The 27,544-nt window shown below is 40.8% G+C and overlaps 1 protein-coding gene across 1 annotated transcript in view; it reads right to left on the bottom strand.

Moving 5' to 3' along the window:
- LOC127793305 (molybdenum cofactor sulfurase) overlaps positions 1–27,544 on the bottom strand; it is a 103,041-nt gene that overhangs the window by 41,607 nt on the left and 33,890 nt on the right. Inside the window, exons 6-8 of the mRNA XM_052324152.1 lie at positions 22,498–22,536; positions 22,276–22,432; positions 17,210–17,312 (exon numbers count right to left, since the gene is read on the bottom strand). Coding sequence (XP_052180112.1) covers positions 17,210–17,312; positions 22,276–22,432; positions 22,498–22,536 — 299 coding nt within the window. The remainder of the gene's footprint in view (positions 1–17,209; positions 17,313–22,275; positions 22,433–22,497; positions 22,537–27,544) is intronic.

Genomic DNA, 27,544 nt, shown 5'->3' with positions numbered 1-27,544 from the left:
CGAGTTAATCTTTAGGGGGAGACTGTAGGGTATGATGATCAAGCCTTTAATTCCTTCCCAAGCCTAGGACCCACAATACTAAGCTCTAATGAAGCTGATGGTACTAATCAGTCTTTCACTTGTGTTCCTTCTTCCGCTCTCCAGCAAACTTCCTCCCCTCAGCATGTCCACTGCAATGAACAAGCAATGCATCAGCAGCCCACTCCCATTAAGTTTAAGGGCTCTCCTTATGTATTAAAAAGAAGACAGCCCATTGAAGATCCTTAGCCTATATCAACATCAGAACCTGACCAAGGTATGAAACTTGGCCAGCAACCAGAATTCAGCCAACAACCAGGTTCTATCCCATCTGTTTCAGTCCTACCTGATCCTGAACCATCTGATTTGGACCTTTGCATTGCTGTCCGGAAAAGGGTTAGAACCTGTACAAAACACCCATTGACCAATTATCTATCCTATCATCGTCTTTCCCCAAACCATAAGAGCTTCCTAACATCCTTGGATGCTATTGTTATTCCAAAATCAGTAGAGGAGGCTATGAAAGATCAGAACTGGAAGGTGGCTATGTTGGAGGAGATGAGGGCCCTAAATAAAAATCATATATGGGAGTTGGTGACTAGACCCTAGGGGGTTAAACCGGTGGGTTGTAGGTGGATATTAAATTTAAAATATAAGGCTGATGGCACTCTAGAAAAGTATAAAGCCAGGTTGGTGGCCAAGAGCTATACCTAGTCTTATGGCATCGATTATCTTGAGACTTTTGCCCCCATGGTAAAGACGACCACCGTAAGGGTCTGTTGGAATTATTTGCTATAAAGTTTGTTGGATAATAAATGCTACAATCAATGGGATGGATTATCTATGGGATTGATTATCAATCCCTCAATCTATGGAATTGATTATCAATTATCGCACAATCTATGAAATTGATTATAATCAATCTTAATTGTTGAGATTGATTGATTGATATAAATTAGTAATTGATGTAATTAGGATTCCTTCTTTTTCCTTAGTTATAGGGATTTGATTGATTTAATTCTCCTATATATATTGTAATCATGTGGAAGAGAAATATATACCAAGTTTTCTCCCAATTGTTCATGGTATCGGAGCAACCCTAGATGCCTCCTGTTCTTCTCACAACTGTCCTAGGTCAGGTTTTTATCTATTGCTTTTTCCGATAGCATTCTACACTGCTTATTCTAGCAGTATTCATTAGCCATCCTAGCCTTTATTTCATTCTCGACAGCAACATCATATTGCTAACATGACAAACACCAACGAATCCTTAATTGAAACTCCAAAATCCTCCTCCTCAAATATCAAAGCTGTTATGTACAACAGCAATGTGGGCGACTTGTCAAACTACTCATCTGCACCCATCACCATCTATAAATTAAATGGGCGAAACCACATCCAATGGTCTCAATCCTTCATGTTTCACGTCCACAACAAGGAAAAAAAAGATTATCTCACCGGAAATATAATCAAACCAGATGAAAAAGGTGTTGATTATCGGATTTGGAAGAGAGATAATAGCCAGGTACTGTCCTGGCTAGTAAATTCCATGGAGCCATGCATAGGAGGAAATTTTCTCCTATATGAAACTGCTGCAGAGGTTTGGGAGGCTGCAAAAGGCACTTATTCACACAAAGACAACACCCTCGAACTGGTGACAATTGAGGGCTTGTTGCATGATCTCCGACAAGGTGATTTATCTGTGACCGAGTATTACAACAAACTCCTTTAAAATTGGAAGCAACTGGATGCTTTTGAAAAATATTCCTAGGAAACCATCACTAATCTCAAACTCTACAAGAAGATTATAGAGAATAAGAGGGTCTACAAATTTTTCTTGGGCTTAAGTTCAAGTCTTGATGCGGTAAGAAGAAGGATATTTAGCACAAAACCACTGCCAAGCTTACGAGAAGCTTTCTCTAAGGTTCGAAGGGAAGAGAGTAGACGCCAATTGATGCTGGAGATAGAAAAATTAATTGTTGGTGGTGAATCATTAGCCTTGGTTGTCTGAAACCAGTAGCAGCCATGAAAAGGGGGAAGGCCATGGTGTGAACATTACTGCCACCTTGGTCATACAAAAGAAATTTGCTGGCAACTCTATGGAAAACCTACTGATTGGAAGCCAAAGACAACAGTGCAAAAGGAAAGTCGAGGCAACATGGTTGGCAATTTAGAGCAACTTGCAAACTTTAGCAAAGAGGAACTTGATGGACTGAGAAGGCTGCTACAAGCACAACAAAACCTTCCAGTTGTTGGATCAGGTTCCATAGCTCAAAAAGGTAATTTTCTTAAGGCTTTAATTGTGAAACAAGAGCACTATAAGCCCTGGATTGTTGACTTCGGTGCTTCTAATCACATGATAGGAGATAAGCGAGTTTTCAACACATGTTCTCCTTGTAATGAAGCTCTCACAGTTAGATTTGCAGATGGTTCTTTGGCAAAAGTTGAAGGGACTAGTTCGATTGTGGTATCCAAGAACATAACACTCAAATTTGTATTATATGTTCCTAATCTAGATTGCAACCTGCTCTCTATAAATAAAATCACCCAAGAACTGAACCGTATAGCTAATTTTTCTCCTCATGTCTGTGAATTTCAGGATTTGACTTCGAGGAGGATGATTGGCAGTACTAGGAGTCATGCTGGGCTCTATCATCTTAAGGTTCAACCAGATTCTGTGAGGTAGTCTAATCTAGGAGTGAGTGAACCTATTTCTTGTCAAACTAATTCTTGTATGTCTGTTAGTGAGTTGAAAAATGAGGGTGAGAGGTTGGTCATGATGTGGCATTACAGGTTAGGCCACCCAAGTTTTATGTAGTTATCCAAACTTTTCCCAAGCTTATTCAGAAATAAAAATGCTATTTCTTTTCAACGTGAATTTTGTCAATTTGCAAAACACTCTTGCAGTTCATACCCAATTTAGCCATACAAATCATCAAAACCTTTTTCTATAATCCACAGTGATGTTTGGGGTCCATCTCAAGTTCCAAATATCACAGGAGCTCGGTGGTTCATCTCTTTTATAAATGATCACACACGACTTACATGGATTTTTCTCATGAAAAATAAATTAGAAGTTCCTCAAATATTTAAGAATTTCAAAACAATGATCAAAAATCAATTTCAAACTTCCATTAAAATACTTAGAATTGACAATGGAAGAGAGTTCTTTAATTCTAGTCTTGGCTCATACCTATCAACTAAGGGAATCATACACCAAAGTTCCTGAGAGAGAATAGGAACCTTTTGGACATTGCCAAGTCTCTGTTGTTTTCATCTAATGTTGAAAACGTTTTTGGGGTGAGGCTATTCTTACAGCAACATACCTAATCAATCGGCTTCCATCTAAAGTTTAGATTTCTCCACTCCACATCAAGTATTCTTACAACACTTCCCTCAAAGTTGACTGATTTCCTCTCTTCCTCCAAAGATATTTGAGTGTATTGTGTTAGTTCATATCCATCAACAATATCAAACCAAACTTGACTCTCAATCCTACAAATGTATCTTTGTAGGGTACTCTCCCAACCAAAAGGGTTACAAATGCTTCTGTCCTGACAACAAAAGGTTTTATCACACCATGGATGCCACATTTTTTGAAACAAAACCCTATTATCCCAAAACTAATATTCAGGGGGAGAGTTCTAGTCAGAGTCAACAAAAATATCAGTTTTTCTTGGATAGCATAGGTTGTACACCACCTGAAATTGCACCTTCTCCAAGTGTCCAAATTGAACTTGAATCAAAACCAACTGATTCTTTTAGTCTCAAGTTAAGTGTCTATCACAGAAAAAAGGGAAAACCAAAGGAATCAAAAAGACTCTAGCAGATTCAACATTATTGTCGGCATCTGAACTTGAGGTAAAAATCCCTACATCTGATTTACGGACTATGGAGGAAAATTCTGCAAGTACTAGTTTAAGTGATCATGATAATTCCAATGAGAACCTACCCATTACACTCAGGAAAGGGGTGAGAGAATGCAAAAGTAGGCCATTGTACCCTATTGGCAACTATGTGAGTTATGAGGGTTTATCTTCATCTTAGCAAGCATTCACCAGCAATATCAATTCTATCTCCATTCCTAATTCAATCCAAGATGCCATGGCTATCCTAGAATGGAAGAAAGCAGTTAATGAGAAAGTTAATGCTCTGGTGAAGAATGGTACTTGGGAAATTACTTATTTGCCTCATGGAAAGAACTTGATCGGGTGCAAATGGATCTTCACGGTAAAAACAAAGGTAGGTGGTAGTATTGAGAGATACAAGACTTGGGTGGTAGCTAAGGGGTTTGCTCAAGCCTATGGCATAGATTATGAGACCTTTGCTCCAGTTGCAAAACTCAACACTATTCGGATAATCCCATCTCTTGTAGCAAATCTAGTTTGGCCCCTCCATCAACTAGATGTTAAGAATGCGTTCTTGAATGAGAATCTAGAAGAGGAGGTCTATATGGACATTCCCCATGGACTATTCGGATACTCCTATCTCTTGTAGCAGATGTTTTGGAACCATTAGCAAGAGTAACAGTTGGCAAACAGGAGGAAGTAGAGAGCCATGAAAAAAGACTTTGGTTACCAAAGAGATGATCGGTTGCACCAGAATCCATAACCCATAGTCCAGGAGTGGTAGAACGAGTAACACAAATAATAGAATTACCAATGTGCACCACAGAAGCAGTGGATAACGATGCAGCTTGCTTAGAAGCCTGATATTGAAGATAGTCCTCATAATCACTTCCAGTCAAAACAAGAGACGGAGAAGAATAATTCACAGAAGATTCTGTTGGGGAATTGGCAACAATAGACTAAGCCACATTAGTAGTGCGTGGCAGTCGACCATGCAGTTTGTGGCACTGTTCTCGAAGATGGCCCCAATTATGACAGTAATTGCATTTAGGGTGGTTACCTTGTTGTGAGTTACCGCCTAATTGCATTTAGGGTGGTTACCTTGTTGTGAGTTACCGCCTCGGTTGTTCCCTTGCTCTCCTCTACTAAAAGTTTGTGACGCCAAAATAGAGAAATTAACCTGAGAACCATCAATGATTGAAGACAAAGAAGAAACCTGAAGAAGTCTAGCAAAGGCATCTTCTAGCGTTGGAACAATGGGATTGGATAATATTTGATCTCGGATTGGAGCAAGTTCAAACCGAATAGCAGTCAATCCCAGAACCATAAAGAACTTATCTCGCTGCTGCAACTGTTCTTCTGCAGTATTACCAACTGATAACAGAGAGTTGAACTATTCCTTCAAAGATTCTAGGCGGCCAAGAAATTCAGACATATCTATATCCTATTGCTTCAAATGCACAATAGTGGAAACAATAGAGTAGAGACGTTGGATATCATTAGTATAAAGAGATTTGGCATTTTTTCATACCTGAACACAAGTCTTGTATGCCTAGTAAATCAAATAAAGTTTTGGATCAATGGTCTGGCATAACATAATACAAAGAAGAGCATCGGTCTTCTTCCACGTTGCTCTCTTAGCATCGGGAATTTCATCGACTTTCTTATTTAAGTGATCTTCCATTCCTTGACCCATGAACCATAACTCAACAGAGGCAGCCCAAGACATGTAATTGGTATTTCCAACCAGCTTTTCAGAAGTAATGACAAGTGAGGAAGAAAAAGGCGAAGAAAACCTTGCGGATTTAGATCCGGAAGTGACTGAAGATGCTAGACGCTCCATATTTTGGATGGAAGGCAGCTCTAGAAAATAGATATGAGGCAAAATAGGGCTAAATGAGATTCCGAAGAGTTACTGGAGTGCCAAAAAAGGTATAGCGACAGAGGCTTGCTGGAGCTTCAACGATGGTGGACAGCTACGAAACCACCGGGATCGGGATAGGCTGAGAGAGACGAGTCCAACGGTGGTGATGGCGTTGCGGTGGGAGCTCTGGAGAGAGAGATCGGAGGAAAAAATTGCTCGACGGATGATTCTGACGAGGGCGCGTGGCGCCGACACTGGCGACAAGGCTCCAAGGTTGGGCCGATTTGAGGCCAGCAGACATAAAGATGTCGATGGCTTGGGTAACTGGTGGTCGGAAAGGCGGATGGCAGAGGACTAATAGTTTAGATCAGGCGGGAGACTCTTCGGCTTCAGATTTGGAAGACGGTGGCAGTCGTTGGCGAGTCGAACTGCGGCGACGGTAGTTAGAACTAGGGGTTGGGTTAGGGTTGGCTCTGATATCATATTGAACCAGAGAGAAAAAGCTGAGAAAACCCTTTTAAGAGGAGATAGCCGTATGAGGCTAGCCTCCTTCTATTGAAATTTATAGTAAGACTCTACACTAATTAAGGCTAAAATTAAGGCTTAATTACAAGCTAATTGACAACTAATTACATTTATTCCAACATATTCCAACAAGAGGGAATAAAGGAGAATCAAGAAAAAGATATTTAAAGCAAATGTCGCCTCCAAGAACTAAAAAAGGCATCCTATTAATAAGAAACCCAACAATAAGGACAACATCATCCCAAAAAGATTTAGGCACATGCATCTGCAGCATAATGGTGTGGGTAACCTCAAGAAGATGATGGTTTGTACATTCAGCCACACCATTATGTTGTGGGGGTATAAGCACAAGAAGTCTAATGAATAATGCCATGAGAAGAACATAATTTAGAGAATTAAGATTTCATATATTCTGAAGCATTGCCAAATCACAACATCCGAATATTAGACGAAAATTAAGCATGTATTTCATTATGAAAGGTTTGAAATATATCAAGAATAGATGACCGATCTTTCAACAAGTAAATCCAAATCATCCTATAATAATCATCCACAAAGGTAATAAAATACCTATGCCAGTCATAGTGGACTAAAAACAAGAACCCCACACATCCAAATGCACTAAATCAAAAGGACGCGGACTTCGACTTTCCCTAAAAGGAAAAGACACTCTATGATGTTTTCCTAATTGACAAGCATCACAATTTAGTGCAGAAATATACTCGCTAAAAGACACAACATTCTGTAACAGAGAAAGGGAGGGATGACCCAACCGACAATGCCAATGATAAGGAGACACCCCCAACAACAACAACAATAGACTAAGAATCAAAAGAGAGGTGATAGACTCTCCCTAACTCAAAGTCATGTCCAATAATTGTATTCGTCTGGAGATCCCAAATAACATAGTGCGTGGGAAAGAAAGTAATAGAATGATTTAAATATTTGGTAAGTTGATGAACATAAAGAAGGTTAAAGGATAGCTTTGGAACATGGAAGACTTGGTTAAGCCTAAGAGAAGAAGTATGAACAATACAAAAACCAGACACATTAGAAACTGAGTCATTAGCACCAGTAATGGAGGGGAGAGATTAACAAGGTGTGAAGTTAGTAAATTGACAAGAGCTACCTATCATGTGATTTAATGCACCTAGATCAATTAGCCAGGAATTACCAAAAGAGGCAGCAAGTGCCCTAGTACTTGATTGGCAGGTATGGGAGGAAATAGGACTCCGCTGAGAGTGCAATAACCTATCATACTCCTCCTTAGAGATTTGAACAACACCCTTAGGAACAGCAGTAGAAGAACGAGGTTCACAAGCAAGAATATATTGTTAATTAGCTAGACGTGTTGCTGTAAAAGACGATCGTTTTGGGTCACAGAGGCGGCCAATGATTGGAGGCTACGGAGGCGTTGACTGGAGGCAGATCTTGGCGACGGCGACAACGATGATGATGGCAGATTGGCAATGCAGCGGCGATGCGAGATCTGTGCAATGCACAAGATCCAAAGAAGAAGTCGCGAGATCTGAAGGCACACCAATCTGAGAGCCGTGCTAGAAGAAGACGAGATTTGAGAAACCAACCATGAGATCTAATAAGTAGCCACGAGATCTAAGACAGGAGTGGCCGGATCTGGACGAAAGCAACTGGATCTAGAGAATTAACAGCCAGATCTGAGAGATGATGGCTAGATTTGAGGTATGACGGCCAAATCTAATCGGGTCTGAGGGATTGAAGGCCGGATCTGACGGATTGATGGTCAGATCAGAGAAATGATGGCTGGAGGGACAGCAGCCGAGGAGGCAGAGCTAGTGAGAGACCGATGAGACAGATTTGACGAGAGACCTTTTAGAGACCGATGAAAGAATGAAGAGGTAGATCTGACGAGAGACTGGAGAGACAAATCCGACGAGAGACCTTTGAGAGACTAGTGAAACAATGAAGAGGTATATCCCGCGAGATCTAAAACAACAGATCGAAGGAGATGGTGTCAGCGGGAGGTGGCAATGGAAGTTGTGGAAGCAGGTGGCATGACTAGATCTGGGTAGGAGCTAGCATGGACGATCTGAGCATGGTAGAGAGGCGTGGCTGGATCTGGGTAAACAAGTCACTACCGGATCTAGAGACAACGACAACCGGAGCTGGGCGATAACGACGGCGACAGGAGCGAATCTGGGCTATGAGAGAGGTGTGGTGGCTAGATTTGTTTAGATCTGAAGGTTTGTGGCAGCCGGATCTGGGCATGTCTGAAAGTTGACGGCTGGAGAGAGATGGCGGCAGCCGGATCTGGGCAAATCTGAATGTCAACGGCCGAATTTGGGTGAATCTGAAGATTGATGGCTGGATTTGAATAAGATGCGGCCGGATTTGAGCAACCTGTGACCAGATTTGAAGACTAACGGTCAGATCTGATCGATGCGCGGAGGAAGCTGCAAGCAACAACGGCGATGGACGGCTATGGCGGTGGTAGATCTAGGGAAGGCAACGGCGATGGACGGCTGCGGAGCGGTAGATCTAGAGAAGAAAGCGGCAATGGATGGCCGTGGACTGGTAGATCTAGAGAAGGCAGTGAGATCTAGTGGTTGATGTTGCGGCGGCGAACAGTGCATCAAGGAGCTAGAGGCTATTGCAGCAAGAAGGGGACGCACGCCAGAGCTGATGGAGACGCACGTCGAAGCTGGTGGAGGAGACTGGCAACGACGTGGTAGACGCGGCGTTGAGGCAGCAAGGAGGCCGTGACTGCAACTAGAGTTTGAGTGGTGGCTCTGATACCATGTTGAATTAGAGAACTTGAGAGAGCCAAACATCTCTTTGATAGAATCCCACAACTCCCTAGCAATTGATGCAAAACCGATAGAGGTAGTGATCTTAGGTTTCAAAACATTTAACATCCATGTCTTCACTGCACAATCAGATTGGCACCATGCTGCATATTTTGAATCCTTAGAATCCAGCTTGTTATCAACTAGATGATGAGCACGTCCTTGAGACCCCAAGAAGGTACGAAAGGCTTGGGACCAAACGGCATAGTTCTTTCCATTAAACTTCACTGCTGTGCCAACAGAGACATGCAGATTGGAAGGAGTTGTGATCTACCATCCGAAATCACAAGCACAAACAATACAAGGCACACAACCTCAAATATGAAGGCACAAGTGATTGATCACACAAGAGGGGATCAATCTACCCCCGCAACAAACAAGCTAGGGGAAGAAAGGTCACCAAAACAGCATCTTAGAGTGGACGAGACGACAGGCGGCTAGGGCAAGAAAAGTTTACCAAAAAAAGCAGCTTAGGGCTGAAGAGATGACAGGCAACTAGTTAGGGTTAGGGTTGAACCTGCTTTGATATCATGTAAAATAAGGGAATGTGTCTGTATATTTTATAAATGGTGTGTACAGCCATTTATATACATGCAGCCTCCTTTTATATTAGGAAACAAAACAAATTAAGAAACTATACAGGAATAGGAAACTATCTATACAACTAATTACAGCTAATATTGCTACCTTAACTTATCATAATATACAGCTAATTACATCCCTAGGATACGTTACTAACACAAGCAAAGATAAACTAACAAACATTGATTCGGACGAAGCAGAGGATTGAAGAATGAAAGGGGTGGACACAAAGAAGGTGACATTAGCAAATATAAAATATTGAGACAACTCTGGGTGTAGCATCAATATCCTTTTTGAAGATGAGAATAACCAAGGAAAACATACTTGAGATACTGAGCAAACAATTTATCACGGTTAGGAGCAAGCTAATGGATAAAACAGGTACAACCACTATATGAGGTGGAAGAGAGTATAAGTCAGCTGGAGGAAAAAGGATGTAAGGACCTGGTCATCAAGAAAAGGGGAAAGAATCCAATTAATTTCAACACATTGTCAATACAACATCAACCCAATATTGAATTGAGACATGCATATGAAGAAGTTTGGTGGGAGGTGTTAAGTCTTCATGTAATCTCGATGAGATGATGACTCTTCCATTCAACAACCCCATTTTGCTAGGAGGTGCCAGCGCAAGAAGTTTGGTGAAGAATCCCTTTAGATGCCATGTAAGATTGAAAGGGTATAGGTAGGTATTCGAGTGCATTATCACTACGAAGAGTGTGAATGGACACATTAAATTGGGTGTAAATTTCAACACAGAAAGTAGTGTAAATAAAAAATAATCAATTTTTCATTAAATATAACCAAGTGGTTTGTGAAAAATCATTTATAAAAGTAACAAAGTAAAGAAACCATTTTTTTAAAGGAATATGCCCTAAACGTCAGAATGAACAAGTAGAAAAGAAGAACTAACACGTTGATTAACTCAATTGGGAAAGGAACTACAACTATGTTCCTTAAGTTGACACGACTCACATTCTTACAACGAAAGATTGGACAAAGTTGAACCATCTTCTTCCGATTGTCACGATTATGCTATTTTAATTTTTGCTTTTGCCTTACTGCTTGCTATTAGGATGCTTGTTACATTGTTATTAGTATTGTATTTCAATTTCCAGCTGTCAGTTTGTTAGAATCAAAAGGCCACGTGTGAAGCCTTAGGAAAAGGACAAAAGAATTGGTTGTAACAGTTGGGAGGGGGAGCGATCTGCTGCATCCGCACCCACCCAAGCGAGTATATCAACTCTTCCAACGTTGTGGGAGAGGCAATGAACAATCAATAAAACAATTTCTCAATTATCCTCCCTCTACATTCTCTCTCTCTCTCTCTTATCTCTCTCTCTATATTCTTCCCTTGCTCCGTTCTACCCTTGAATCTCACTGATTCAAGGTAATCATCATTGTCACACCGTGACAATTTGGTATCAGAGCTCGATCCCAACCCCGGATTGTTGCTAGCTCATGGCAGAAGGGACTCGCATGAAAAACATGGAGACTCAGCTGCAACAACTTAGCTCGTCCATGTCTGAAGTTTAAAGGCAAGTCGACCAGCTCGAATTGGGAAATGGTCGTAACCACGAGGCAATCATGGCGATCGATCAAAAGCTGGATGGGACGCTGGTTCAAATGCAAGAAGAGATGGCGCAGATGAGGGAAGAACTGGGAAACTAGCTTCAACAGTTTATGTTGATGTTCACACGTCAAAACCTAGTTAGTATGGCCCCCGAATTCCCTCCTCAAGATAGAACGAAACCTCTCTTCTGACACAACAGAGGTCATATCAGGCCTGTAACTCCTGATATGGGGAGTGGTCAGGATGAGGTAGGAATAATGTAGGATAGGGGTCGTGGAGAGCAAGGACATCGCCAACAAACGGGGTTCCCCATGCCTCGGATGGAGATACCCGTTTTTGAGGGGGACAACCCTCGTTGGTGGGTGAGGAAGTGTGAGAGGATGTTTGAATGGTATGACATACCAAAGGGTAGACGGGTGCCCCTAGCGGCTGCCTATTTTGATGATGTAGTAGATGCTTGGTACCAGGGTTGGACCAGTGTCAACCTACGTGGGGAGAATTCATCGAGAAACTATGTGAAAGGTTTGGGGAAAGAAGTATGCCCGACATTATTGAAGAATTTAACAAACTAAGGTAGGTGGGAGACCTGAAAACCTACTTGAAGAGATTTGAAGAGCTTAGGTCTCTCATGAGAAGCTAAGACCCACACCTATCTGAGGCTTATTTTGTGTCCAATTTCTTGAGTGGCCTAAGTGATGATCTGAGACGAATGGTCAAGATGATCAGGCCTAGAACGGTAGAAGAGGCAGTGGAAAGTGCTAGGCTACAGGAAATGGTTGTGGAAGCACTGATGAAAAAACAGAGGCAACAAACTAAAGTTATGGCAGTGGGGGCGTCCCACTCAGGCAACAGAGGAATAAACCGTGAGTGGACAAGGGGTAACCCTAGAGTCAGGCCACAAGGGATGCCTCAATCAACCAGCCATAACATTGACTAGAGGAGGCAATCCAGCCTGTGTTTCAGACGCAGGGATAAGTACTTTCCGGGGCATCAATGTAGGCGAAAAATCCTGCTTCTAAAGGGCAGTACAGGGGAAGTAAGAGAAGAAGAAGGAGATGAAATCGAAGAATATGAGGAATTTAGAGGTGAGGACAATGGGGAGATTTCACTCCATGCATTGAAAGAGGTGACCAACAATAAGATAATCAAAGTAGAAGGAAAGGTGAAGGATAAGAGCTTGCTGATTCTGATAGATAGCGGAAGCACCCACAGCTTCCTTGATAAGGATACTGCCAGAAACTTGAAGTGTTCACTCTCGAACACTCAGCCATTGAGTGTGACAGTGGCTAATGGGGGCAAGGTACTGATTAACTTAGCTTGTTACGGGTTTAAGTGGGAGATGCAAGGAGAAGAGTTTGAAGTGGATCTTAGGCTGTTACAATTGGGTGGTTGTGACGTGGTCCTTGGGGTTGATTGGATGAAAGGGGTGAGTCCCATAAGTTTTGACTTCAATCATATGGAGGTTTCCTTTGATAAAGAAGGGAAAATGATACTAAAAGGGGGAAGAGAAACTAGTACCTGTAAGATGATAACTGGGAAGAGGTTGCATAGAGCCCTCAAAAACAATTGGAGTAAGCTTACTCAATTGTTCTCAATCGTAGTTGCGGAAGAAGGATTAGAGAAGGGGGTGATTGGGGAACTCAACCTGTCAACTAGTAGCCCTCAAGGAAGGATTGGCCAGGTATACTCTCAACACCTTATTGATAAATTGTTGTTGGTATTTGGGGACCTCTTTGTTGAGCCTAACACCTTACCACCTGCTCGTAACCTTGACCATTCCATTAACCTTAAGCCTAATTCTGAACCGGTAAACATCAGAGCCTACAGATATTCACCAAAACAGAAATCAAAAATTGAAAAAATGGTGAGGGAAATGTTAAACCAGTCTTTCATAAGACCTAGCCATTCCCCCATTTGCCTCACCAGTGCTCCTAGTCAAGAAGAAGGATGGTTTTTGGCGATTTTGTGTGGACTACCTCCAATTAAACGCCATAACCATAAGAGATAAATTCTCCATACCCCTAGTAGTAGATCTAATGGATGAATTGAACAACGCCACAATTTTCTCCAAGCTAGACCTTCAGTCAGGTTACCACCAGATTAAAATGAAATCTGAAGATGTCCATAAAACTGCTTTTAGGACCCATCATGGACACTTCGAGTTCCTTGTGATGCCCTTCGGGCTCACTAATGCCTCGACCACTTTCCAATCACTCATGAACCGAATATTTGAGCCTTGCGAAAATTTATACTGGTGGTCTTTGATGACATTCTTGTTTATAACCCAACCTTGGACTAGCATTTAAAACACTTGAGAACTACCTTAGAGGTCCTCCGATCCAATCAGCTTTTCATCAAAAGGTCTAAGTGTTCCTTTGGCCAAGAGCAGGTGGAATATTTGGGTCATTTAATAACTGGAGAGGGGGTTAAAACAGATCCAAAGAAGATAGAAGCCATGGTCAATTGGCCTAAACCCGCAACCTCGAAAGCATTGAGGGGGTTCCTTGGGTTAACCGACTACTATAGGAGGTTTGTAAAGGGATATGAAGTGATAAGTAGGCCACTGACAGAACTCTTGAAGAAGAGGAACTTCAAGTGGGGAGAGGAGGCCGAAGAAGCCTTTCAAAAGCTTAAGGAAGCAATGAGTGCAGTCCCAACTTTAGGACTACCCAATTTCAGTGAACCATTCATATTGGAGATGGATGCTTGTGGGGTCGGCATAGGGGCAGTCTTAGTTCAGAAAGGCAGACCATTGGCATTTCTAAGCCAAGCCTTAGGCACAAGGCATTTGGGGTTGAGTATTTACGAGAAGGAGTTCCTAGCAGTGTTGTTGGCTGTGGAGAAGTGGCGACACTATTTAGAAGGTGGTAGATTCATTATTAAAACTGACCATGAAAGTCTCAAGTTTCTATTACAACAAAAGTTGCATACTCAACTGCAAAAAAGGGGTATGGCCAAATTAATGGGGCTTGATTACTCAATACAATATAGGTGGGGCAAGGAAAATGTGGCGGCCGATGCACTATCAAGGTGCCAGGAGGAAGGTAGTTCTGCAGCCATCACTGCTGTGGTACCAGAATGGTGCCAAGAAGTTATTGACAGCTATGCCAATGATGAAAAGATGAGGAGGATACTAGAAGAAGTGGTGGTGGAACCTAATGGAGTTGACGGTTACACCATATCAGATGGAATGTTGAGGTTCAAAGGCAAGATTGTAATCGGGGATGGAGGGAACCTCAAATAGAAAATATTGCAAACTCTACACGATTCACAAGTGGGTGGGCATTTTGGTATCCAAAACACCTACCTCAGAGTTAAGCAAATATTCTATTGGCCCAACCTGAGAAGAGATGTCAAGCAGTTTGTGCTAGCATGTGACATATGTAAGAGGTGTAAGCTTGAGAAAGTGTCCTACCCGGGTCTATTACATCCCCTTCCAATACCTAGCAGAGCTTGGACTAGTGTGGCCATGGATTTTGTCAAAGGAAGACTCAAGTCAGAGGGAAAAGACAGTGTAATGGTGGTGGTGGACCAGTTTACCAAATTTGCTCAGTTTATTAGGTTAACTTACCCTTACACAGCTAAGGAAGTAGCTCGGGTGTTTGTGGACAGAGTGGTCTCTCAGTATGGAGTGCCAGGCACAATTATTTCAGATCGTGACAAGCTGTTTACAAGCCATTTTTGGAAGGAACTAATGGGATCTATGGGAATTAAAGTCAATATGTCGACTGCCTACCATCCACAAATGGATGGATAAACGGAGAGAGTTAACTAGGTGCTGGAAACCTACCTAAGGTGCATGTGTATTATGCAGCCCAAGCATTGGCATAGGTGGCTAGCCTTGGCTCAATGGAGGTATAATTCCATATACCACACTACCCTAAAAATGTCCCCCTTTGAAGCACTTTATGGGTATAAACCCCCGCTATTACCAGCTGTAGGAGGGCAGTTTACAGAATTGTCGATGGAGGAATATCTACAGCAGAGGAGAGAGGTCTTGCAACAATTAAAACAGGAGTTGGCTTCAGCTAGGAATAGAATGAAGCAATTTGCAGATAGGAAGAGAAGTGACAGGGAGTTGGAGGTGGGAGAACAAGTGTATTTGAGGCTCCGGTACCCGCATTTGAAGTCCATCAGTCAAGGGCTGGTGAGTAAATTAAGCCCCAAGTATTTTTGGTCCTTTCACCATAATGGACAAGATAGGTAAGGTGGCTTATAAGCTTTAGCTACTTGAAGGGACCAAAATACATCCAATTTTTCATGTGTCCCTCTTAAAGAGGTCACCGGAATTGAGAAGGTCAACCCAGAGTTACCCCTACTATCGAGGGAGAAAGAGGAGCAGAAAGAACCAGAAGCTATCTTGAACAAGAGGGTGGTTTATAATCAAGGGGTTCCCTTCATTCAAGTTCTGGTAAAATGGGGGCAAGAGACACTAATGGCGACACCTGGGAGTACCTACCTAGCTTGCTGCAGCGTTTTCCAAGGGCTACAAGTCTCCTGAGCATTTCTTGAGGACAAGAAAAGTCCTGAGGGGGTGGGGGGGGGGGGGGGGAAGATGTCACGATTATGCTATTTTAATTTTTGCTTTTGCCTTACTGCTTGCTGTTAGGATGCTTGTTACATTGTTATTAGTATTGTATTTCAATTTCTAGCTGTCAGTTTGTTAGAATCGAAAGATCATGTGTGAGGCCTTAGGAAAAGGACAAAAGAATTGGTTGTAACCGCTAGGAGGGGGAGCGATCTGCTGCATCCGCACCCACCCAAGCAAGTATATCAACTCTTCCAACTTTGTGGGAGAGGCAATGAACAATCAATAGAACAATTTCTCAATTATCCTCCCTCTACATTCTCTCTCACTCTCTCTTATCTCTCTTTCTTCTCTCTCTCTCTATATTCTTCCCTTGCTCCGTTCTACCCTTGAATCTCATTGATTCAAGGTAATCATCATTGTCACACCGTGACACCAACTTGCTAGAGATGGATGCCCTAGACCACAACGAATTTGTTGGGGTGAATTAGTAGTAGTGCAAACCACTAATGGATCAGATGGAGACAAGTGGTATAATCCTCGAAACTCACACCTTGTGCTAATCATCTGCCCAGCCCTCCAATCCTAGACAAAGACAAAATCAAACAAAAAAGGTTATGGAATAGTCAATGTAACGCATGAGTAAGTTGACTGACAGAAAGTAGATTAAAGGGACATTGTGGTAAATGTAAGACAAAGAACAATGACAATGTAAGAAGGGGTTTGGTGCTTCCAATACCCTTGACTAAGGCTTAGGACCATCAACTAATGCAACAGTAGGTAAGGACCCTGAGCTTTGAATATGAGAGACGGGGAATTATTACCAAATATGTGGTTGGTAGCACCTAAATAAAAAATCCATGGGCTAAGAGATGAGGATTGTGTAAAACAAGCTGTGGGAATACCAGTGTGCAAGAGCATAGTCTTGCATTTATAGCATTAAGCAAATGTTCCATCAAAATTATAATAAAGGCTCTTCTCCTCTGTTTCAGTTTTGTAAGATAATAGTTTCTTAATGGTTATTGGATTAGTAGTTATAGAAACAAAAGTTTCTATATTTGGCTATTGGTTTAGTTCCAATATTTCTGGTTGTGGTGCAAGTTTTGGAGTCCAGGCTTTGGAGGCTTAAAGTTTATCCTCCTACAATATAGCCAAGCCAAATGCTTGATGTAAAGTGTAAGTTTACTTTTTCAATAGGATTTTTTCTAAAGGCATGTGGTGTTACCCATGTTCTGCTCTACTAGGCAAAGGAGAACAGCATAAAATATTCCGTGTACATGGGATCACACGCACACTTATTTGGCAAACAAAAGGATCTTTCGATGTTACAATCTATAAAAAAAATAATCGTTTAAAGTGAAACAAAGAAACAGCATGGACTGGAAAATCATATTAGTAGAAATGTAGAAAGATAAACTTTGTTTTTTTCTTATCCAAAATACTTACCTTTGTCTTGTGGTTTCCATATAAAATGCAGACAGGGTCACCATTTTCATGCCTCAAACTTAACAGCACATCTCTCAAATATGTGGCAAGTGATGCAGTATGCCTTGACATTGAAGAAGATTAGTTCGTGTTAGAATTTAATAGCCTCACTTCATACAGATGTTAATCAAAATGACAACAAAATTAAATAGTAAGGGAAGGTTTAAGGCTATACTTTTCTCCATCAGGTTGGAAGGCCAGAAAGAGAGAAATTATTGCAGAGACATTTTCAAACGTTAACATTGAAAAACACGTGACCTTCTAAAAAAAGAAAGAAATTAATTGCATAGCTGTTTAGCCTCTCCCAAGCAGTGATGGCACAGCCATCTCTTGATGTAGGAAGACCATTAAACTAAGAATTTAGCCCATTAACAACAAAACCTAGAGAGAGACCTTGTATTCAAGGAAAAAAAAAGAAAAGAAAGCAACACGTAATAGATTTACTTCATTTTGCAATAAGTATTTATAAGTATTGGTAATGATAAGAAGATTGATAACAATGAAGTATCCAAGTCAAACATTTACACTATTAGAGAAATTACATAGTCAAGTTTAAATTGTCGGGAATTAACCAAACATTGAATATCCAAATTCTTTTCCATATTTTCTTATGTAGCATGTGTAAGAATAAGAGAATGTGTCTGTATATTTTATAAATGGTGTGTACAGCCATTTATATGCATGCAGCCTATTCCTATATTAGGAAACAGAATAAATTAAGAAACTATACAGGAATAGGAAACTAAAGGAAACTATCTATACTGCTAATTACAGCTAATATCTTATCATAATATATAGCTAATTGCATCCTTAGGATACGCTACTAACAGCATGGAAAGATGGAATATTTTGGATATGCTTTCTGACAAAAGGAATTAACAATTCACTGAAATAATTGGAAAAGAATCAAAAGCCCATGTAAATGTGTCTACTAGCTCAAGAATTAAGTATATCAACAAGTCGGGAGCCCACGTCTCTCTTACAAACAGGAAGTATGATCTTATCAAGTAATTAAATTTTAACTGTGCATAAGGTCCCAATCTTATTAAATTAAAAAATTTATTAGCCCAATGAAATAAAAGTTAATAGTAAGCATAGGTCAATGTGCTCCTAGTGGGTGAGAAATCATTTGTGCAAACTTGGCAGTACTTTTTTCTTTTTACAATGATATTAAGTATAATGTTCAATGAAGCTCAATGCATTTTGAAAGAAAATGATCATTCAGAAGAATGTAGTTAGCAATAAATGCTAGATTCCAGTGATAGTGAAGATAGGAAAAGGTTTTGGCATGGTGTCACAACTCAATCCCACATCAGCAATCTACTAGGCTCAATAGTGTTAGTTAAAAGTAACCCTTGGGGGTTCATGGCACCAAAAAAATACCCTTGTAACCCATGGTGTTACAAGTGCAACTAGAGCTAACCTAGGTGGGTGTGGGCCCAAGATCACTATTGAGTGGGTGTGAGCTAGGAGAGTTTCTGATTAACTCAAGTAAAATTGAGATACAAGGTTTCTGACTTGACGAGGAAGCCAAGAATTAAGGAAAGTTTTTCACAACCCAATTCCACACTGTTAGTCTATTGGGAAGGTCTTGTGCATATTACTTAGTCTCATGAACCCATAAATGGGTGAAGGTCAGGAAAGTGCTCCAAGACTAACTTGGGTTATATTAAGGTAAGGAATTTATGACCTAGCAAGGATGCTAGGAAATAAATTAGAGGAGTTTGTCACAGCCCAATCCCACAGCAGTAATCTACTGGGAAGGTCCAGAATACATTACTTGGTCCCATGAACCCAAGAGTTACCTCTAACTAGCACTTTTGGGCAAGTACTTATGGTACTACATGCAAACAGCAATGACAAAGAAATTACAGTTACATATAATAACAAGGAAAGAAAATAAGTTGGCTTTTTTTTTCTGAAATCTTAGTCTCTTTATATCTCTTGTTCCTATTTTCTCATATATTTCCTAATACATTTAAGATTTTCATAACAAGTGTTCTCTTTCACAAAAAAAAGGATACACATAATTCTTGTTAAATATCTCCAACAAATGCCAAAACAACTCAATTGTTAGTATATTTAGTAGCATTTCAGTGAGTTCTAGTTCATATTAAAGGATATGAATTTTGGTTTTCCACTGTATTTAAGGTCAGTTATTTAAGGAAATACAATTCAGCTCTTTTGTTGGGAAAGAAACAAATTATATACTCAGAAATAAATTATAGGTAACAGAAATTGATACTCGTAAATATCAATCATATACTCTGCCAAACTAGAGAAATAAATGAATAATATAGGTGACACCACAAAAGAAAACAGGGAGAGGTAACCATATAGGTAACAGAAACAATTGAGATACTTAAACCGCCTAAGACCAAAAATTTGTTACCATTCAAGGCAAACCACTGATCCCATAAACCTTAAATCTGTTGGTGATGAGAGGAGAAACCATGAATCAGTCCTTTCCAATACACAGTCTTAAAATAATCTATTAAAACATGAACCCAAGGGCATATGAGACACAGCCAGTTAAAAACATCTAACCATATAACAAGCAGTACCAACAATTGGAAATATGACCTATTGATTTTTTCTAATTTAAATTTAAATTTCATCTTTTTATGTCAAGAAATATTTTCTTAGATTTTAGCTTTAATTTTAGTATCATTTGTTTAGGAAGTTGATTTATCTTTTGCCTATAAGTAAGCTTTATGGATTTAATCAAAGGATAATTGACTTGGAATATACATTGAGATTTCTTCCCTTTGCTTCCCCACTCAATTCTTTCCCTCCTTCTTCTACTTCTTCCCCAATTATCTTCTTTCTTTCTCCAACTTTCTGCAACTTGTCTTTGTTGTCTGCCATCAACCTTGGTAACAACAATAACAACATATCCAGCCTTTATCCCACTATGTGGGGTCGACTACATGAATTCTAGACTTTCATGTATTTCTATCTTTTGTCATATCTTCATTTAGGCCCATATACTTCATATCAAACTTTAATGTCTCTCCCAAAGTCTTCTTGAGTCTGTCTCTATATATTGTTTTTGACTAATTGTTCCATTTCATCAACTCTCCTCATAGGAGCGTCTCTTGGTCTTCTTCTCACATGACAAAACCATCTTAGTCTAGTCTTTCTCATCTTCTCCTCGATTAGCACTACTCCTACCTTATTACGAATAACCTCATTTCTAATTTTATCTGTTCTTGTATGGCCGCACATCCATCTTAGTATCCTCATCTCCGCTATGCTCATCTTTTGCTCATGTTGGTATTTGACTGCCCAACATTCTAAGCCATACAACAAAACTGGTCTTATAGTTGTCCTATAGAATTTTCCTTTAAGTTTTAATAGAATTTTACCATCACATAACACTCCCGATGCATTTCTCTATTTTAGCCAACCTGCCTTAATTCTATGCGTGACATTCTCATGAATTTCTCCATCTTTTTGAATCACTGATCCCAAATATCGAAAATGGTCTTTTCTTTGTATGATTTGGCCTTCTAATTTTATTATAACATCCTCTACTCTTGCATTCTTACTAAATTTACATTCCATATATTTTGTTTTCCTTCTACTTAATTTAAATTCCTTAGATTTTAAATTGTTTCTCCACAGCTTACATCAACTTCCAAAGAATCACCATTACAACAACTAGCACTCCATCAATTTTCCACCATTAGAGAAACAAAAAGGCTTCAAGCAATAAAGAAACAAAATCCACCAACAGCAATTCAAAGTTTTCTACTGTAGTAGATTCTTTCAATGCATAGCAACAACCATGCAAAAGAATCACATCCATCCTCAAACCAATGGGAACCTTGATCTCTGACCCCTATCAAAGATCTCTGCACGCCTCAGTCCAACAGCTTCCTTAATCCTCACTGAAGTCAGAACCTTCAGCTGTAGTGACTGATCTGCCACAGGACCCCGGCATCTGCCCAACCAAGAATGGTGCATGCACAAAGAGAGTTTCAAGAGCAGCTTGTGGAAGCAGGAAATAGGATCCTTCACCCACCGTTATCAATTTACAAACTCTTTCCTTTACTCAATCAAATTGAGAACTTACTCTCGAGGATGATCAGTGATGCAGTCACCATCCAAAGCAATGCAAGCTGCACTTTCTCCAGCTATGAAGGCAACTTCTAAGGCCATCCAACCACTCATTTCATGGTTGGGTAAGCAGTCCATAAAACTTGAGGACAAGCTTTTCTCTTATTGGGGGAGATTGATAGGAAATATGTTGTGATATTTTTTTAATTTAGAATTTAAATTTTGGCCTTATACTTCTAGAAATATTTGATTAGATCTTAGCTTTATTTTTGGTAGATTTGTTTAGGAAGTTGATGTATCTTTAGCCTATAAATAAGCTTTATGGATGTAATCAAAGGATGATTGATTTGAAATATACATTGAGATTTCTTCCCTCTGCTTGTCTGTTCAATTCTTTTCCTCTGTTCTTTTATTCTTCTTCTTCCTCTTTCCCAATTCTCTTCTTGTTTTCTCCAACTTTCTGGAACTTGTCTTTTCCGTCCTCATTAACCAATCTATAACATAAGAGAACTGGATTTTCATCCAATGATGCCACTAGAAATATGTTGAACGTTGAAGGAATCAATATGGAAAGAAAAATCAACATCATAATGACTGAATCAACAACGATGACAACAAACAACATATCAAGCATAATGACTGAATAAGAATAGAAATATGTCAACAATAAAAAAAGAAGACAAAGTAACAGGAAAATAAACATTGAACAAGAATCATCAATATATTCCCTGAGGCGATGGCTTTATTACTGCACCAGCAACAAATTCCAAAGAAACTATACTATACACATGCATAAACATTCAGAAACACAAAAAGAAGCACATCTCCATCCAGCATCTGTGTGCTTTGATGACTCCATTTGTGTTCCAGTGACAGCAATACAAGTTCACAAGAACAAGGGATCTCTATATCTTTCACAAACTAACGAAATTTTTCTACTTGTAGGCTACTAACTTATAACTTACCGGGATACAGCAGGCATAGTTAATGTGTTTAGTATTTTAAATCCATGGTGAACTGATGCTATGCTCAAAAATGATACAGTGCCATCCTCGAAGAACTCTTCAACACCTTCTCGTCTCTTAACAAAGTCAATGTCAGCAACTGATGCAGCCACAGTGCCTGGAAAACTTTAAATTTTGAAGCAATACTGATGCCAAACAATTATATTATAGCAAAGTGCTAACCTCCACTAAAGTAGTTCTTCTTCAGTAACTTGGCAGCTTCTGTAGAATTACAATACAAGAAGAGGAAAAACAAAATATTAAATGCAAAAATTTAAATCTTTAATCAATCCATACAAGAAAATAAAAAAATAATAATAATACTCCAGATGCAGCTGCTAGGCAACATCAGGGGTACACTATGTTCAAATAAGTAAATAAAATCAGATTCACACCGCTCAGCTTCTAGTGAAGGTCAACTTGGATACTAATACACCTACAACCCTATTGCTACTCCCAAACAATTCTACAGCAGAACATTAATAAAGTCAGATTCACACCACTCAGCTTCTAGTGAAGGCCACTTGGTCTTCCAATTTGTCAATGCCGACAGCTTCAACTTGGAATCTAGTAATAAATTGCTTTAATGGCTCATTGGGCTTAGGCTTTATGCGCAGCAGGCACGAGCTCATCTTTTTTGGGGCTTGATTGCCTCGAAATCTATTATTGAATTGCTCGACAAGTTGTCTGAATTTGGAGATATTGGCTTTAGTGATTGTGTTGAACCAATCCATAGCCCTGCCATGTAGTGTATTAGAATTATTAGTATAATTAGATATATTGCATATTTATTTATTTATTTGTTATAACTATGTGTAATTAGGCTAAGTCCATAGGCTAAGCCCGTAGGTTATTAGGCCCATTGTGCCTATTATAAATAACACACTAAGAGACTAATCTCTTAGGTTTTTCTCTCATAATTGTTTTCTCACATGGTATCAGAGCCACCGGTGAGAAAAACCCAAGTCACCGTTGTGTATCTTTTTCTAGCGGCCTAAAAACCCTAGTTTTCTTCTTCACTGTCACTGTTCACGCAGCCAAAAAAAAAAAACCCTAGTTTCCCTTCACCGTCACTGTTCACGCCGGAACATCACTTCCCGGCTGTCGTTTTTTGGAACCGACCCCACCCTAGGGTTCGCCGTCTTCAGGCCGAGTTGCCGCCAGAAAATCAAAGCTGCCGAAGCTCCCACGCGCCGCTGCCATGCACAGCTGTCCGCCCCCACGCGCCGGCGCGTGAAGGCGCGTCCGCCGTTCGTTTTCCTCCGGCTTCTCCAGATCAGCTCGCCTCCCTTCCCTAGGCCTATTCCCAGTGTCAAATCCTTGCTATGTCTAACCTCAGTGATGCAATTTCTGTTGGTGCTACTCCCGCAACTGCACCTGTTACTCCTGCTGCCTCTTAGTCCTTTACTGTCTCCAATTTCGGAACAACGAATATCACCACGGTTAAGTTGATAGGGTCTGCCAATTATCTCTCATGGGCAGCCTCTGTCAAAATGTGGTTCAAAGGGCAAGGTCAAGTTGATCATCTTACCACAAAGGCTAAAAGTGTGCCGGAAGCCAATCGGGCTAGATGGGAACAAGTTGATGCCCAATTATGCAGTCTCCTATGGCAATCGATTGATCCATCCATCATGCAGCTTTTTCGGCCATTTGAAACTTGTGTTGATGTGTGGAAGGAAGCTGAAGAATGTTATACGAATGACATCCAGCGTTTATACACTGTGGTCTCTAATATTAAGAATTTGAAGCAAGAGTCGTCTATGGAATCTTATTTGGGACAGGTTCGGGCTCTCATGCAAGAATTTGATGCTCTTTTTCCCATTACTATGACCAAGACCGAACAGGTTGCTCAAAGAGAGAAGTTTTTTATGGTTATTTCTCTTTCCGGTCTAAACCCAGAGTTTGACGCCATTAGACATCAAATCTTGACCAACTCCACTAACCCTACCATGAAGGACTCTTTTAAAAGATTGTTGAACATGACGGGTGCACATGGTATGTCCTCTTCCTCTCATGTTATTCCTCTAGTCGAATCTTTAGCCCTTGTATCTCAGGCTTCTCCCTCAGGAGGAAATAGAGGCCGTAATAATAATCGAACACGTCCACAGTGTACCTTTTGTAAGAAACTGGGTCATCTTGAGGACAGGTGTTGGAAGAAACATGGTCGGCCCGCTGCTCCGCCTACATCATCTCCCAGTGCCGCTCATGCATTCCAGAGTGATTCTAGTTCTGCCCAATCTGCCCCGGGTTCACAGTTGATACCTATGTCTGCAACTGAGTATGATGTTTTTTTGAAGTTTCAAACCACCCAACAGTCTCATCTTGGTAATCCCGTTGCTTGCATTGCTAAAAGCCCATCTCTTGGTCCTTGGATTATAGATTCTGGCGCCACTGATCATATGTGTGGTAATGAACTTCTTTTCTCTTCACTTACTTATTCTGATACCTTGCCTACAGTTACCCTGGCTGATGGCACCAAAACTGCAGTTAAAGGGATAGGCCAAACTATGCCTACTTCGTCTTTATCTTTAAATTCGATTTTATATGTCCCTGACAGTCCTTTCAATTTGATTTCAGTTAGCCAGCTTACTAAAACCCTTAACTGCTCAGTCACTTTCACTTCTACCTCTGTTTGTGTACAGGACCAGGGTACGGGACGGACGATTGGCGTCGGGCGTGAGTCACAGGGTCACTATTATCTTGCTGTGCCAATGGCTTGCACAAGTGCTGCTTCCCCAGATCTCCTCCACTCTCGTCTTGGTCATCCTAGCCTCTCCAAATTGAAGAAATTAGTTCCTAGTTTGTCATCGTTGTCTATTTTTGATTGTGAGTCATGTCAGCGTGGTAAACATGCACGTAGTTCTTTTTCCAGTCGTGTCAGTAATAGGGCTGAGACTCCCTTTTCTCTTGTGCACTCTGATGTATGGGGGCCCAGTCGTGTCACTACTACTCTTGGTTTCTCATATTTTGTTACTTTCATTGATGACTTTTCTCGCTGCACTTGGTTGTTTCTCATGAAGAGTCGGTCTGAGTTGTTTTCTATCTTTCAGACATTCATTGCTGAAATAAAAACACAGTTTGGAGTTTCTATACGTACTTTACGTAGTGATAATGCTCCTGGGTACTTTTCTTCTCAATTTACTACCTTTATGACTACTTGTGGCATTCTGCATCAATCTTCTTGTCCGTATACACCTCAACAAAATGGTGTTGCCGAGCGTAAAAATCGCCATCTCATTGAAACTGCACGAACACTACTTTTACATGCCAATCTTCCCACCAAATTCTGGGGAGATGCTGTTCTTACTGCGTGTTATCTGATCAATCGCATGCCATCTTCAGTGTTAAAGGACAACATCCCTCACTCTCTTTTGTTCCCCTTCGTGTATTTGGATGTATCTGTTTTGTGCATTCCTTGTCACCGGGACATGATAAACTTGCTGCCAAATCCCTCAAGTGTATTTTCCTCGGTTACTCCCGATTGCAGAAAGGCTATAAGTGTTATTCTCCTGAGTTGAACCGCTATCTTATGTCTGCTGATGTCACATTCTTTGAACAACAATCCTTCTTCTCGGTTGTTCAGCCCGATTCACAACGCCTTGACCAGGTATTGCCTATTCCTTCTCTTCCGTTGCCCTTATCAGATCCGTCTATCTTCTCCTCGGTGGACCCTTCACTTCCATCTTCCAGGCCACACTCCCCGACTCCTCCACTTCTTACTTATCACCGCCGTCCTCATCCTGCTCCTGGCATCGACATTCCTCTTGACTGCGACTCTCCTGACTCACTCTCTCCGTCAGTGGTCACTCCTGCCATGGATCCTCAGCCTGACAACCTTCCTATTGCACTCCGCAAAGGTACACGGTCTACTCGCAATCCACATCCTCTTTATAATTTTTTGTGTTATGACCGTTTGTCACCTGCTTATAGTGCTTTTGTTTCGAGCCTTTCTTCTGTTTCTATTCCTAAAACAACAGGTGAAGCCATGTCCCATCCTGGTTGGCGCCAGGCTATGTTAGATGAGATGGGTGCTTTGCATTCTACTGGCACTTGGGATTTGGTGCCTTTGCCACCAGGAAAGACTCATGTTGGTTGTCGATGGGTGTTCACCCCTAAAGTGGGCCCCGACGGACAGGTGGAACGTCTTAAAGCCCACTTGGTTGCCAAATGCTTTACACAGATCTATGGGTTGGATTACAGTGATACCTTCTCTCCAGCTGCTAAAATGGCCTCTGTTCGCCTATTTCTCTCTATGGCTGCCACGCATCATTGGCCGCTCTATCAATTGGACATTAAGAATGCCTTTCTTCACGGTGATTTGCAAGAAGAGGTTTATATGAAGCAACCACCTGGTTTTGTTGCTCAGGGGGAGTCCAATGTAGTCTGCAAACTCAAGAAGTCTCTCTATGGCCTAAAACAATCTCCACGAGCGTGGTTCAGCAGGTTCAGCACTGTGGTTCAAGCCTTTGGTCTCACTCGAAGTGAAGCTGATCATTCAGTTTTCTATCGATATTCTTCTTCTTTATGTATCTATCTCGTTGTTTATGTAGATGACATTGTTATTACAGGGAACGATCAGATTGGTATACAAAATCTGAAGGAACATCTCCATCAGCACTTTCGGACTAAAGATCTAGGCAAACTCCGGTATTTCTTAGGTATTGAAGTTGCTCAATCAAGATATGGGATTTCAATCTCTCAGAGGAAGTATGCACTTGACATCTTAGAAGAAACTGGTATGGTGAATTGCAAACCAATTGACACCCCAATGGACCCAAATGTCAAACTCTTGCCGGGACAGGGGGAGTCTTACTCAGATCCTGGAAGGTATAGAAGATTGGTAGGCAAACTGAACTATCTCACAGTCACTCGTCCCGACATTACTTTTGTTGTGAGTGTGGTGAGTCAGTTTCTCAATTTTTCATGTGATTCTCACTGGGATGCTGTTATCCGGATTCTAAGATATATCAAACAAGCACCGGGTAAAGGGCTACTCTATGAGGATAAGGGGCACACATATATTTGTTGTTATGCAGATGCAGATTGGGCCGGCTCTCCTTCTGATCGTCGGTCGACCTCTGGATATTGTGTTCTTGTGGGAGGAAATTTGATTTCTTGGAAAAGTAAGAAACAAAATGTAGTAGCTAGATCCAGTGCAGAGGCAGAGTATCGGGCTATGGCTAATGCAACTTGTGAGCTCATCTGGCTTAAGCAACTCCTGGAGGAACTC

Source organism: Diospyros lotus, unplaced genomic scaffold (genome assembly GCF_014633365.1).
Source record: "Diospyros lotus cultivar Yz01 unplaced genomic scaffold, ASM1463336v1 superscaf2, whole genome shotgun sequence".
NCBI classification, from domain to species: Eukaryota; Viridiplantae; Streptophyta; class Magnoliopsida; order Ericales; family Ebenaceae; genus Diospyros; species Diospyros lotus.
Note: the sequence above shows the minus strand (reverse complement) of the source record. Positions and strands in the feature narration are given on the sequence as shown.